The sequence below is a fragment of the Hoplias malabaricus genome, chromosome 2, assembly GCF_029633855.1.
Source record: "Hoplias malabaricus isolate fHopMal1 chromosome 2, fHopMal1.hap1, whole genome shotgun sequence".
In the NCBI taxonomy this organism is placed as follows: Eukaryota; Metazoa; Chordata; class Actinopteri; order Characiformes; family Erythrinidae; genus Hoplias; species Hoplias malabaricus.
In genome coordinates, this window is record NC_089801.1 from 58400183 (window position 1) to 58416608 (window position 16426).

A 16426-nucleotide genomic window follows, 5' to 3' on the forward strand; every position below is an offset into this window, starting at 1 on the left:
TCAATCTTCAATTATGATAAGTGATGCTGAAGGGAAGAGCTGTAAATTCTGAGCAAGGTTGAAGAGAAAGGAAACAACAAAAGCAGAGCACAGACAGAGACAGACACACAGCGGATGAGACGTTCAAAATAGAAGTAGAACTGAGCTCTGAGGAGAACAACACTCACACAATCTTAAAGACAGTGGACTGGAGTTTGGGTGAACATCAGTGAAGCTGGAGCTCAGTTCAGGATGAAGACCCTCCTCATCTTCACCTTCTTCCTGATCTCAGGTCAGTTTTCTGTTTGCATATTAAAAAGGAGGACTTTGGAGGATTTCAGAGGAAATAGATCATGATTGAGACATCTCTTTTTGATTAACAGGTCCAGTGGGGTGCTTTGATGTGATTGGCTACTCAGGAGGTAGTGTCATGATTTTTTGTAAATACAAACATAACGGAGTGTTTACTAAATATTTTTGTGAGACAACAGAAGATGAAACACAAAGGAAGTGTATCAGTCAAAACTATCTGAACAACTGGAGCCATGAAGGCAGGCTTTCTCTTTTTAATTTTCCTGGAGGTCTTTTAATGATCTTCAGAAACCTGAGTTTACAGGACTCTGGATCATATGAGTGTGGAGAAGCTGGAGTGTGGAATCATGAAGTGGAACTAAAAGTGAAGAGAGGTTCGAAACACATCTTATGCTTTTTATACAGTAATTGCCATACATTTCACTTTAAGTAGCTCCAGAAGTGTTGTATAAATACATTGTATTTTTTTTCATGATTGACAGATCCGTGTTGTTCGGGTCCAAGTGCTGTGACTGGTTTTCTGGGAGAGACTCTCACCATCAACTGTTCATCTCCAGAGGAGTTCAAAACAAGCATCAAATCCTTCTACAAACAGGATGGTGAAGATATTACTGAAGTAATCAGTACCATAGACTCTCAGAGGAACAGATTCTCCATCTCTGAAGATGAAAGCTCTAAATTTGTCCGTGTGAGAATCAGTGAAGTGAGAGAAGAAGATAGAGGAGTTCGTTACTGTGCAGTTGGGGTTGGGGGAGAGTCCGTCAGCTATAGCTCATTCTACACTGAGATTCTACTGCAGGTCAGAGGTGAGACACTAACTTTGTTGATTTTAATTTAAACTCTGTTGTGGGATTATGGAAACTCTATTCCTCAAAAGTTTGGGAAACTGAGCAATATGTAAATAAAAAATAATGCTATGATGTGCAAATTATTTAAACCTTTTCTTATCTTAAAATATATTTTGATAAAGATAGAGCAAAGACACTATTTCAAATGCTGAACCTGGGAGTTTCAACTTCTGAAATATTTCATTGGTGATTTTTCAGTTACATATCTCAGCCCTTATATAGATGGAATGCCCCCTTACTACAGCCAATCCACAGTCTGCAATTTGTGGCCCTATAAAATATGGATAGATACTTTAGTGATACTAAAGAAAATTTTGCATGTGGAACAGTAAAATAAGAGTAAAAAACAAGAAGATAAAAACAGTAATTAAAAAAAGTCAGGACATAAAAACAAAACACACACCTAACGATCATAAGAATGAGATTCAAGAAACTAAAATATACTTCACCCTGGCCAAACATCCTTTAGGGCTGTGGTTCTCAAACATTTTAGGCCAAGTACCACCCATTATCAAACCAAAACCTCCAACCACCCACCACCTCTTTTTTTTTACCACAGAAGCATGTGCCCCCTGGTTCTTTGTTGCTTGAATCTTGTTTGAATTGTTTTTGTTGCTTTTTATTTACTTTATATTTGCATGCTTAATACAAAAATTATCTAAAATAATGACTAAATTATAGAGAGCATACAAATAATTATAGGCCTAAACTGAATCTTTCAAGCACAATTATACATTTATGAGAACATATAAAATTTATGGGCAATAAGCGTTTTGAAAGAAATAAAAAATGAGAAGAGCTCAATGTAATGTCAGTATGTGCTTTAACGAGCTACAGGTGAAAACAGTGCGGCGCTGGGAGCCGTTCACAGTGTCTCTCTGAGCTTGTAGCAGTAGGTGAAGGTGGGGCGGCGCTGTGTTAAACCTTGTTTTAGGGCTGTAATGATGCGAAGAATCGAAGTTTTAGAGTGTTTTCTTCTATTTTGTCTTCACGTGTACATAATTCTCACTTAGTTTTTCTCCATTTTTGCCTCTGGAGTTTGTCCTTCTGGGCTTCAGAGTATTTCTCGGGCTTGGTCTCAGCTTGTTTTTCTTGTTTTTGCTTTGCCCTTTTTTATAATGAAATCCAAATTGCTGCTTCACGTACCAGTAGTGGTACATGTTCTACACTTTGAGAATCACTGTTTTACAATATGTGTTACAATATTTAGTATCCATTAGTTGCCATATCCCGTATTAATATAGAGTGGTTTCATTGTTATTTTCAAAACAGAAAAACCACCAGCAAGTTCAAGCTCAGAAAAAACAACAGCAAAAGTCTACAGGATCACATCAACAATAGCGATAACCACAACAGCTACAATCTCCAATAAACCACATCACAGTAAGGACTCACCTGGAATCTGCAATTGTTCTTTTTTGAGGCTGCTCTATGACTTGTTGCAGGTGAAAGCAGCTAGGCTTCAATAGCTGGATGACAGGTAGCTAGATGAGATCTCAAATTCGCGTTTCCCCAATTCACACTTTTACTCTCTTCGTCTATATTGGCTGGCTCTCCCTTTTCATTTGGTTGAAAGCCAAAATGGTCTCAAACTGGTGAAGTTGAATTTGGTTTTGTAGATAGGTTTTTATTACGGTTATTGTGACAGCCCTATTCAGGTCTAATCAATAGGTTACAGCAGACATTTGATCTGGTCACTGGGAGGCTGGAGGCACAAGGGAAACAACCTATAACAGTCAACACTTGATATCATGCAGTGGTCTAGGCCCATTTATAGCTGGAATTCCCCGTACTGCAACAAAACCACGCTCTCCAGGTTATGGCCCTATAATAGAAATAAGAGTATATGGGCCCTATAAGAGTACAACAGAACAGGAGAGAAAAAACACACGCCTAATGGGAATAAGTATAAGATGAAACACACTAAAATTACACCGCGACCCTGAAATGGAAAAGCAGAAAAGAAGATGATGATAATGATGATGATGATGATGATACTAAAATTAGCTCACTGTGGGTGAAGGTCATAGAGGGCATCAATAGACAGGCACAGGGTTGTTCAAAATATTTAGAGTCCAGTATTTGGCAAACCTAGTTCTAATGTAATGTGTTTTTCTTTGTAACAGCACGATTGACAACCACAACAGCTAGGACCTCTGATGAAAAACCTCTCAGTAAGAACCTATTCATTATTCATAACTCCCTCATCTTTACGTTTTCTTGAGTAATATGTGAGCAATTTGTTTAGATTGAAGATGTGGAGCTTGGTTGTAACTATTAATTTCAGTGAGTTCCCTATTGAATTTAGATCACCTGTGTCAAATATTGGCCCTTCATTCATTTATTGTCTGTAACCCTTATCCAGTTCAGGGTCGCGGTGGGTCCAGAGCCTATCTAGAATCACTGGGTGCAAGGCAGGCACACGCCATGGAGGGGGCGCTAGTCCTTCACAGTGCGACACTCAAACACACACCTTCACTCATACCTACGGACACTTGAGTCATCAATACACCTACAAACGTGTGTTTTTGGACCGTGGGAGGAAACCCAGGCCTAAACTGAATCTTTCAAGCACAATTATACATTTATGAGAACATATAAAATGTATCGGCAATAAGTGTTTTGAAAGAAATAAAAAATGAGAAGAGGTCAATGTAATGTCAGTTATGTGCTTTAATGAGTTACAGGTGAAAACAGCACAGTGCTGGGAGCAGGTCACAGTGACTCTCTGAGCTTGTAGCAGTAGGTGAAGGAGCGTTGGTGCTGTGTTAAACCTTGTTTTAGAGTGTTTTCTTCTATTTTGTCTTCACGTGTACATAATTCTCACTTAGTTTTTCTCTATTTTTGCCTCTGGAGTTTGTCCTTCTGGGCTTCAGAGTATTTCTCGAACTTGTCCCGACTTGTTTTTCTTGTTTTTGCTTTGCCCTTTTTATAATGAAATCCAAATTGCTGCTTCACGTACCAGTAGTGGTACGCGTACTACAGCTTGAGAATCACTGTTTTAGGGCATTAACAGACAGTGTGTGTATGTGTTACAATATTTAGACTCCATTAGTTGCCAAATCCCATATTAATATAGAGTGGTTTTCATTGTTATTTTCAAAACAGAAAAACCACCAGCACGTTCAAGCTCAGAAAAAGCAACAACAAAAGTCTACAGGATCACATCAACAATAGCGACAACCACAACAGCTACAACCTCCAATAAACCACATCACAGTAAGAACTCAGACATTTTTCTTAACTCCCTCTTTCACTCCGACTCTAACTCATCATTTCTTGTAATGTGTTGCTGGCATTAAATTCACAATAGACATACTTTTAAAAAAACAAATACATTTTACCAGTTGCATTATATAAAATATTGTCTTCAGATTATTTTCATTGAACTAGGGTTTAATTGATTCCATTCTATTTTCATTTATATATAACACAGCATTCCTATGCGTTTTGAAAGGGCTGCACAAGGCAGATATTTACATTGCATTTATCAGGGCTCAGGACTAGGGCCGTCATGGTGAAAGAATTTCCCAAGCTGTGTTTAAATGGGACTCAACAATGTGATATTACCATCTCAAATTACTTTTTTTTCTGATTCTACTGCTACATTCCTAATTGTCACCTGGAATTGGCAATTGTTGTTATTCCCCTAACGGGAATAAGTATAAGATGAAACACACTAAAATTAGCTCACTGTGGGTGAAGCTTGTAGGCATCAATAGACAGGCACAGGGTTGGTCACAATATTTAGAATCCAGTATTTGTCAAACCTAGTTCTAATATAATGTGTTTCTTTTTGTAACAGCACGAATGACATCCACAACAGCTAGGACCTCTGATGAAAAACATCTCAGTAAGAACCTATTCATTATTCATAACTCCCTCATCTTCATGTTTTCTTGAGTAATATGTCAGCAATTTGTTTGGATTGAAGATGTGTAAATAGTGAATTTAGCTATTGTACTCTGCTGAAATTTATAATTAACAACACAACCTCAGTTTTTATACATTTACAGAAAAGCACTGTCAAAACAACATTATGCTCTGGAGCAGCCTCAAATGAGCATCATGAGCAATACCTAGCATTAGCTAATACATGACGTATGTGGATTGGAATAGTCTTTCTGTAATGAAAAAAACAAAAAACAATACTTTCCTTGAAAAAGATGTTATCCTGATGGCAATGTTTTGTTTATCCACAACCCATTATAAAACATTCAGAATTAATGGTGATTTTAAAGATGTTCATGTCCTGAATGCCATGTTCACTAATGTGACACCATAATGTCATGGCTGCTGTCTATTGAACTGTAAACTGATAACTCAGTTGGTCCCTGTCCTCTTTAGCCCAGAAAATGTGGTGTGCATTATTTCTAAAAAGAATGTCAAATTTGTATTACTGGAATTTTTTTTTTCTCAGTCGAAGTCCACAGTGATGGAACAACAGAGTGTTCCTTTACAGAATTGCCATAGTAAAGGGTGTGATTTTACGGTTTCTTCTTTGCATTAAACTGTGTTGACAGACAGTGTTTTTCTGAAGTTCACAGTGATGGAACGACAGTGTGTTCCTTTACAGAACTGGCACTCTTTTTAATGCTGTGCTTCCTTAGTGTCCTAAGATCAAGGACATTCAGTACTGGTTTTGGGCATTGTCCTTCACCTACAGCGGTTTCCTGCATATGATACTCTTAAACTAATAATGATACAATGTGCCATAGATGGGGAAGTGCCAATGTTCTTGTTCCACTTGGTGTTTATTTGTTTATTTATTTGTGTAGCATTTCACAACATCCCCAGTTCATTAAAAATGCGTTACATGGGTGGTTTACAAACGGGATGTCACTCAAGTTCATATGTGTGTGAAGGCAGACAAACAAATACTTTTGGCAATATAGTGTATGTTCTCTGGTGTGAAGGAGCACCACCCCAAAATCATTGGGATGAACTACAGCAGTGTTTTTAATCCAGTAACAATCATCCACAACACTAATGACTTTGTGGTTTCCGGCAATCAGGTCACCATAGCGATATTCTAAAACTGAATGTAAATTGAATATGTCTCATTTCAGATGAATTAGCAGGAAAGCAGGTGTCTACAAACTGCTGGTTGTGTTGTTGATTGAGAAGTTAATGATGGTCTGGTATTTCTGATTTCCAGAGTCCTCTGTCATCATCACAGTATGTGTTTGTGTGACCCTGCTGCTGATTACAAAATCATATCTGATTTATAAACTAAAATGCAAGAAAACCCACGGTACTCCACACACAAACACACCCACACTCATTCTTTCGTATAAAGAGAGACATATTTCAGAACACCTCTGTCATAATTTCTCACACCTGGTTTATACACAGACTCCCTCTAGTGGAGAATAAATGAGGAGAATATTAGTCTGACTGATCTTTCTCTCTTTCTCTAGACTCAGCTTCTGTTGGCAATCCACCAGGAACAAATGAAAGTGTAAATGATGTTATTCATTCATTCATTCATTTATAAAATTAATGGTAGTTTTCAACAATTCCCTCAGGATATACCTATGGCCTTTGCGTAATGACATTCAAATAATGTTTAATTTTTATTTTCTGATTTCAGATTGAAATTAATAATCCACCTGGAAACCAGATGAATTTTGGAATGAATCCAGTTAACCAGAATACTCAACTTAAAATCACTCAATCAGATTCTGTGTATCAGAACCCAAATCTAAGAAGCATCAAGCCAGATTCTCACTACCAGAGTATGAACCCCAAAACCAACCAATCAGATGCAGTCTACAACACCAACCAATCAGATTCAGTCTACTGGAGTCTAAACCCCAACACCAAACAATCAGATTCAGTTTACCAGAGTTTAGACCCAAACACTAACCAATCAGATTCAATCTACCAGAGTCTAGACATCAACACCAATTGACTCCAACACCAAGATCAGATTCAGTCCATCACAGGTAGTAAACCCCAACACAAACTACATTAAATTGATAACAGACCTCTCCATTAATTGATGAATCACTTTAAATGTTTGCATCAATTGTATTTTTTATGGGTTTTATTCAAAAGAACAGTAAGAAACTAATTGAATTAAGACACTCATTTAGTCCACTATGGTGTGGATTTCACAATACTCCTTGGAGACTTTACACATTACAAAGCTAAAAAACTCTGGTTTAATGAAGCATGCAATGTAAATATGCATTTCCCCCTACGTTATTATAATTTTTATGAACTATATCACTTATAATTTTGAATATATCTGTCTTCTTTAAATTCTTAAAAATGGGCTTTGCATTATACAATTTAATAAATTTACTGGAATTTCAGTATGGATAAAGGATTTCTATAAAGTTCTATTTTGTGATTTCTTGCTGCATTATGTTCTGGGTCTCAGCATTTATGACAAACGTGAATGAGTTTAATGAGTTTCTAAAAGGTTGATCACATGGAATATGTTTTTAAACCTTGTATCCAATCACTGTCCACTCTGTGAGACACTTGACGGTCTAAATGGCTAAAACATTGACTTAATTATTAAATATGGAATTACATAAATTAAAAGAATAATGATGTTTAATGTGAAATACTATAATTAATAATGAAGGAATTGTGAAGTTCTAAGACAGTTGGACTGTGTGCTCTGTGAGGCCTGAGAAAGTGACACTGAAGAAGCCCATTGTAGTTCAGCAGAATTCTGATAAACTTTTCACATGTAATTTTTATGTGAACAATGGCTCTTACAAAACTTCATATTATCTAAATTATCTTATTATATAAAAGACTTATTATCAAAGCACCTGCCGGATCCAAGGTAGAGGCCTGAGACAGTCAGTTTACCTTATTAGTATACGGGGCAACTGTGAAAAAGGACCAGCTCAAGGCTTGAGACCTGAAGCCTGAAACTTTTATTTTTTAACACGTGGCTGGAAAATAACAAAACCATTGTAAATGACATAACAAATTATTAATATTAAAAGATTAATATTCAGCAACCTTTCATGTAATTTGGAAATAATAATTAAGGGGTGTGATGTATTTGGGAGAACAGGGAGCCTATGGAGTGTGTGAAAAAGGTGGGGTAATATTCTTATCACTCCTGAACATTGTATAAAAATGAGAGCTTCACGAATGCTTTTGGTATCTCTTTCAAGACTTACCCAGGTTAATGTTAGATATACCTTAACCTGTTTAAATAAAGAATGGAACCTGTTCTCTTTTAACCTGAAACCTGTGTCTGTGATATGTTTGAACCTGATCAAATGCAAAATTAATATAGAAACAAGGAGGTAATTTTAATAATATGGCTGATCTGTGATCTATTTGCTATGTCCTCATGGAATTCTCAATAATACTCTCAAACACTGTTTGACATCCTTACATCCCAACAAGCTGTTTCTGGCCCTGGTTCATTAGGCAGACCAGCTTTAAACTGGATATGATAGTATGATTAGACGTGCCCCACAACTCTGGTAACGCTGGAGTAATTCCCTATCATTCAAATATGTCATCAGAGATATTGCCTATAAAGTTGCTAAGTTGAAGGACTGGGGTTTCTTACAGCAGTGCTGCAGCCAAGATATTCTGTCCTTTCTCCAGTACCAGCTAAAATACCCCAGGTTTACAGGTGTGCAACGCAATAGCAGGCAAACATAGTGCGCTGCAGCTAAGGCAGGCTGAAGGCACGCAGATTGTTAGGTCATCTAGAGGGAGGTTTGGAGCATTTAATTTGAGCAAATCGGAATGCTCAAAGCAGGCAGAAAACAAACTGATGACCTCGAATACACTGAGCTCAGAATTACAGACTTCCAAAGCAAGCAGGGCGAGGAGCCCTCCTCTCCACTCTCAATGTGGTCTCAATTCTATTTTTGTGGGTTTTTGTGAACCAAGACTCATGATTGAGAGGGCCGGCGGGGGTCATTTGTACCGTACCACAAGAGGTGGAATTCTTGGACTAGTGTGAGAAGGACTATAAGTATAAGCATTCGCCATGAATGTTTTCATTCACTGGGGAGAATGGCAGAAAATGGGGAATAATATTGTGTTTCAATCCAATCCAATCTAATCCAACTTTTTTATATAGCAATTTAACACTTTCACAAAAGACCAAAGTGCTGAACAAAAATAAAATACAAAATATAACAATACAGAATAAAAACAAAAACAAATGCAATCAACAAATTAGGTGACGAAAGGTAAGGAGAAAAGAAGTGATTTAAAAACAGACAGTGTGGAAACCTGTCTAATGTACAGGGGCAGACTGTTCCATAACTTATGCGCAGCTACAGCAAAAGCACGGTCCCCTCTAATCTTATAGTTAGTTTTGGGCAGGAGCAGCTGATCAGCTGACCTGAGTGAGTGGGTAGGCTTGTAGGGCTGTAACAGCTCCAAAAGATAGGATGGAGCAAGACCATTTAGGAATTTGAAAGTAAGTAACAAAATTTTAAAATGGACCCTAAAGTATATGGGCAGCCAGTGAAGTGAAACTAAGATGGGGTATATGTGCTCATGTGATGCTAGAGAGTTTTTGGCAACTCTGACACTGTTCAGAAAAAAAAAGAATGAGGTATTCCAAATATCCTGTGGCTTCAACAATGGAGTAGGAGGGGTCTGGACGTTTTGGGGCCATGCAGGACAGCTCAGAGCATACATTGCCCCCTCACCCATTTCAGGACTTGGTGGTATTCTGGGGTCTTATGAGCATGCTTTGTTGCTGTGTGCGAGTGGGTGGTGTATGTCAAGATGTGTCACTCTGGGTATTCATCGTCAGTGAGAGTGTGCGTGGGCATGTATTTCCACTGTGCTACAGCCCATGTCTCGACTGCTCAGAGAGTTCACAAATTCCTACTAAGTGTCATAATGTGCACTGTCCCTGATTGGCTGTTTAAATACACATCCTTTAAAGACACTATATACATATACATATAAATAACTTGCCTGAGACATTGAGAGGATTGGCTAATTTTTTTTATTAAAAATGAGCATCTGTCACAATAAAAAATAAATACATTTTAAACTCACCATCAATCAAAATGTGTTTATCTAATGCTTTTTACAAGCAATGTTGACACAAAGCAGCTTTACAGCACTGGTATCAGTGATAACTCACTAATCTTATGATTACACAATACCAATTCATAGTATTGCACAGGATTGTATACAGCCCGCATTATTATAATGGGGGAGATATTTAAAATTTGTTCCTTCAGCTTTGCAACTGAATCAACAAACATAGTCAGATTTCTTTATTCATTCATTCATTCATTCGTTCACTGTCTGTAACCCTATCCCGTTCAGGGCGGCAGTGGGTCCGGAGCATACCTGGAATCACTGGGCGCAAGGCAGAAACACACCCTGGAGGGGGCGCCAGTCCTTCACAGGATGACACACACTCACACAGTCCCTCACACTCTCACACCTACGAACACTTTTGAGTCACCAATCCACCTACCAATGTGTGTTTTTGGAGCGTGGGAGGAAACCGGAGCACCTGGAGGAAACCCACAAGGACACAGGGAGAACACACCACACTCCTCACAGACAGTCACCTGGAGCAGGACTTGAATCCACAACCTCCAGGACCCTGGAGCTGTGATAGAGACCATTGTGCCAGCACCAAATTTCAGTAGCATAAGTATTTTAGTGTATATATATATATATATATATATATATATATATATATATATATGTGTGTGTGTGTGTGTGAACAAGGAGCACAACATCACACCCACACAATCTCAGGATGAAGACCCTCCCCATCTTCACCTTCTTCCTGATCTCATGTCAGAAGTTCTACTTTAAAGGAATGTGACAGAACTGATTCTGAACTCATTCAAGGATTGGCTAAGTTTTATTTGCGACACTTTAAATGAGAAAAACCAGTTTCATGCATTGTGGATATGTGTGAAATCTCTAAATAGAAACATGAAGTGAAACAAGATGATCTGAAGCAACTGCTCATGAATATATTATTATTATGATTATTACTGGTGCTAACTCTCTGTCACATCCACCCAGAACATAGCCGTGGATTACTTTTCTGGAGTGATTAATCTTCATCCAATTTTTTGCTACCAATTAATTCACAAAGTATCTTGAGCAACACAAGCAGTTTATCTCACTTATACCGCGACCCTGAACTATAAACGGTTACACATAATGAATGAATGAATGTCACTTTTTTTTTATTCATTAGTGGCTGCGATCAGATCCTCACAGCCATGCTTCAACATCTAGTTTAAAGGTTAAAAGAATATTTTACTGCAGTAGAACATAATAAAATTCCAACAAACACCCATTATTTCAGAAGAAATTCTGTTGTCTACAACAGATGTCTACAGGCTTTGGACTTATAATAGAGCTTAGTGGAAATGGATATCACAGAGATAGACATTCATACTGTGGACTGAAAGCTTATACTGAGCTGGAATTATCCAGTAGACAGTGGGATAAAAAGTCAGTGCTTTGGTGGAGAGTGAGATATTTGTTATGGAACTTTTAATTGTATTACAGAAGATGATCTGAGTCTTGCCCAAAGACTCATTGTTGGAGTGTGGTATTCCTGTCTGAGCTGAAAACTGGATCCTAGGTTGTTGAGTGAAAGGCTGAAATGTTATCCATTATGTTAAACTACTAGTGAGGAACTTACACTGTTACTGTGAAGAGCACTGAGACTAATTAAAAGCATTATTCTGATTGGATCCTATAAGCACAGAACTGGATTCAGTCTCCTAGAGTTTACCACTTTATAAACATTAATATCAACCAATCTGATTTGGTGTAACGTTGACTAAACCAGCCAATCAGATTCTGTCCCACAGAGTTTAAACCCCAACACCAAACACCAGATTCAGCTGATCAGGAAATGTCACATCGGTCATAGGTGTTAACTAGTGAGTCATTAGTTATATCAATATATGAGTTTTCTACAACTTTATTGGATTGAACATAGTTTACTGATTTAAGTCACACGTTTTTTTTTAACTCTTATGTCAATCTGCTATATTTCCACAATTAAAACTATAAATAGCTTTCCTTTTTGAGGCCTGAAATGTGTATATAGCTCTAATGTATTATTTAAAATATTTATTTTTTATTAAGTCCTTTTTGACACGATAGTCTGTAAATGATAGAATGGAACAATTATTATATTGATCTAAATAAATAAAATTGCATTAAGATATTTTGTGTTTCTTTGCTGAATATAGTTTTAAAATAATCACATTTTGAAATAATTAATTTAATGGGAGATTTAATTTAATTACTCCTTAAGATTAGTGATGTGTCGGTCGCGAACGAACCGGTTCAAAGAGCCGGCTCTTGTAAGTGAACGATGAGAGCCGATTCCCGTTTAAGACCGAGCCATTTTTTTCTAAGGCTTGTCATTCAACCAATCAGAGAACAACAAGCAAGCTCCAACCCTCCAACCCTCCAAGCTGAGACACTTGGTTTTCCTGAATGCCAATCTGCCTTCCAAAAAATAGTCGAAGAAAATGTTAAATCAGTTAAATGTTTGTTGACAGTTGTGGTTGTTTTAATCACTACCGTTGAATGCTGCTGTTTTGCACTTTGCAGAGTATTTGTTTATTTTATTACCCAGAAATGGATGATTATTTAATTTAATAAGCTATTTTCTAAAACCTACCTTTTGGGTTCCATTGGCTATACTTCAGAGTTTACAAGTGATTTTTTTATTAAGGTGTTTAAATAAAAATCCAGTTATTTATACAATTGAATGTGTGAGTGCAATCAGTGAGTTATTACAAGACAGCCATAAAAACAATTGGCCATTGCAACACTATTTATTATTTTTAATATTGAACAATAATGTTTTGTCCATATAGTCATGTAAAATGTAGGTAATATTTTTCTGTACCAGTGGAAATAAGTGGTAAAACAGAGCCATTTAGGAGCCGAAAGAGCCAGCTCTTTATGAAGAGCCGAGCCAAAAGAGCCGGCTCCCCAAAAAGAGCCGAAATTCCCATCACTAGTTGTCTCTGAGTTCTGAGCCGTTAACCGGTTTGCGTTGTTTGAATGAACGACTCTTAACGGACATCTTATAAAAACGGTATCGGTATCGAGAGTATCGATGAAACCTGTGGAAGAAGCGGACTCATAATGGGAAGTTAGTTCTCTTTCTTCAACAGATTTTAGCAAGAGTTTCGTCGTTTTGGAATACAAAATAAATGCTAGCTGGCTGCTTAAGTTTCGGTAAATTAACGTTATTTAACGAAGTCAGATTAAATTCAGTCGTTTATCCTACCTTTAGTTCTTTAAGTTCTCTGCGTAACAAATATTAATTGCTCACTTTAACGTTAAACGTTTCATTTTATTACGCTTCTTTGACCCTTACACTACAGCTGTTTGCTAGCTGTCTATATATTCAGTTTTATTCAATTTTTAGACTTTTTCTTGTCCCCAATCTGTGGCTCCACTTTAAATCTGCGATGGCAATGTGTCGCCGGCAGATGGCAATATTGATTGATTAGTGGAAGCAGGGGTTTTATAACACTAACGAATTCATAGATGAAAAAGCAGTGGATTGTTGAATAAATCATTTCCTCGATTTAACTAAAGTGGCCCTTCAATTTACTCATTCATTCCCTTGAAATTATTGTTTTCAGCCGGATGAATGGTAAAAAGGCATTACTCTGGAATCACTTAAACTGAGGGAGAGAATGTTTTAAAGAAATCTAGCTAGTATTTTACCTTAAAATAGCAGCTTCAAATTTGTGGTGCTCCACTGACCTGTAACAGAGAGAATAAAGCCTCTGTCATTGCTACTTTGGGTTCAGCACTGCAGAAACTGCGCTATATAACTTTTGGAGGAGGGTAGGAAACAGCTAATTAATTGCAGGAGAGTGCTGTAAATGTGTATTACATTGTGCAGATGTAGGGGAGCCCAGGAGCAAAAAATACCAAATCTTGCCTAGTGTTTCTTTAAGCATTCTTCTTCTCTACCTTGTCATTACATGGGCTCTATGAGTTTGTTATATAAAAATTGTTAATGCTGGGGAAATAAACGTTACATTTTACCAAACGAGGTCATATTCAGAGGTATAATACAGGTGCATCTCAATAAATTAGTATATCATCAAAAAGTTAATTTATTTCAGTAATATAAAAAGGAAACTCATATATAGGCACATTACAAAAATAGTTATCTACTTCAAGTGTTTATTTCTTTTATTGTTAATGATTATGGCTTATAGCTAATGAAAACCCAAAATTCATTATCTCAGAAAATTTGAATCATTTACACAACTCACCTGCAAAGGTTTCCTAAGCCTTTAAAATGGCCCCTTATTCTGGTTCAGTAGGTTACACAATCATGGGGAAGACTGCTGACTTGATAGATGTCCAGACGCCAGTCATTGAAACCATCCTGCTGTAACCAAGAATATTAGTGGATATGGTAAATTTTGCATTTCATTTGGAAGTCAAGGTCCCAGAGTCTGGAGGAAGAGTGGAGAGGCACACAATCCATGCTGCTTGAGTCTAGTGTGAAGTTTCCACAATCAGTGATGGTTTGGGGAGCCATGTCACTTGCTGGTGTTGCTCCAATGTGTTATATCACGTCCAAAGTCAGCGCAGCCGTCTACCAGGGAATTTTAGTGCACTTCATGCTTCCCTCTGCTGACAAGCTTTATGGAGATGCGGGATTCATTTTCCAGCAGGACCTGGGACCTGTCCACACCGCTAAAAGTACCAATAATCAAAGTCAGCTTTATTGTCAATACCACAATATGCACAAGACATACAGAGGATTGAAATTGTGTTACTCTCAGACCCATGGTGCAGCAATAAACATTCATTCATTATCTGTAACCGCTTATCCAATTCAGGGTCGCAGTGGGTCCAGAGCCTACCTGGAATCATTGGGCGCAAGGCGGGAATACACACTGGAGGGGGAGCCAGTCCTTCACAGAGCAACACAGACACCTCTGGACACTTTGGGGTCGCCAATCCACCTACCAACGTGTGTTTTTGGACTGTGGAGGAAACCAGAGCACCCAGAGGAAACCCACGCGGACACGGGGAGAACACACCAACTCCTCACAGACAGTCACCCGGAGCGGGAATCGAACCCACAACCTCCAGGTCCCTGGAGCTGTGTGACTGCGACACTACATGCTGCGCCACCGTGCCACCCCAAGCAATAAACATTTAACATTTAAATAAACACTAATAGACACTAATGGACAAATATATATAAAAATATCCTGATACTGACATATAACAATAAAGCGACACAAGCACCTAACAGAATAAGGTCTGTACCAATATTTGGTTTAATACCCACCGTATCACTGTGCTTGATTGGCCAGCAAACTCACCTAACCTAAACCCCATAGAGAATCTATAGGGTATTGTCAAGAGGAAGATGAGAGACACCAGACCCAATAATGTAGATGAGCTGAAGGCCACTATCAAAACAACCTGGGCTTCTAAAACACCTCAGCAATGCCACAGGCTGATCACCTCCATACCACACTGCATTGATGGGAGTAATTCATGCAAAAGGAGGTCTGACCTACATGCTTTTCAATAGGCCAACATTTCTGTTTTAAAAATATATATATATTTTTTAATTTGTCTTATATAAGATTTATAATTTCTGAGATAATGACTTTTGGGTTTTCATTGGCTGTAATTCATAATAAATTAATTAAAGTAACATTAAAAGAAATAAATGCTTGAAATATATCACTCTGTTTGTAATTAATCTATATATGAGTTTCATTTTTTAGTTCATTCATTCGTTATCTGTAACCGTTTATCCAATTCAGTGTCATGGTGGGTCCAGAGCCTACCTGGAATCATTGGACACAAGGCGTGAATACACCCTGGAGGGGGCACCAGTCCTTCACAGGGCAACACACACTCTTGCATATTCACTCACACCTGTCCCTGGAGCTGTGTGACTGCGATTGATATATATATATATATATATAACAACATTCATTATTTGTTATTTCTGACCAATATGACTAGACTACTATGAGTACTAATAGTGTATTACTAGTACCAATGTTACTGTTACGCACTGTGCTAACATATATTTTGGGGCATTGATTTAGATCTTAAAGACCCTGACTACAATGATGGAATCACCAGAAGGGGCTGTTTTTTCAAAAGGTATCAGGCTAAATTAAACCTGAACTGGATAAACGCTTACAGATGATGAATGAATGAATGGATAAGTGGTTACAGACAATGAATGAATAGCAGGATTAGTTTAATCCTACATTGAGAGGTGGATTCAAACTTGATTGATAGTGCTGTGGACATACTTT

The 16426-nt window shown here is 37.7% G+C and overlaps 1 protein-coding gene across 1 annotated transcript; it reads left to right on the plus strand.

Moving 5' to 3' along the window:
- Window positions 1-231: 231 nt before the first annotated feature.
- LOC136677306 (polymeric immunoglobulin receptor-like) lies at window positions 232-7053 on the plus strand. The gene is made up of 5 exons (XM_066654820.1): window positions 232-271; window positions 363-665; window positions 774-1097; window positions 6298-6317; window positions 6733-7053. Exons 1-5 carry the CDS (start codon window positions 232-234, stop codon window positions 7051-7053), a joined length of 1008 nt encoding a protein of 335 aa, XP_066510917.1.
- Window positions 7054-16426: the final 9373 nt, after the last annotated feature.

Excerpts from the sequence above, each read along its gene's own strand:
- LOC136677306 (XM_066654820.1), top strand. The coding sequence starts at position 232 with ATGAAGACCCTCCTCATCTTCACCTTCTTCCTGATCTCAG. Across the intron at positions 272-362 it reads CACCTTCTTCCTGATCTCAG|GTCCAGTGGGGTGCTTTGAT; the intron begins GTCAGTTTTCTG and ends TTTGATTAACAG. Across the intron at positions 666-773 it reads GGAACTAAAAGTGAAGAGAG|ATCCGTGTTGTTCGGGTCCA; the intron begins GTTCGAAACACA and ends CATGATTGACAG.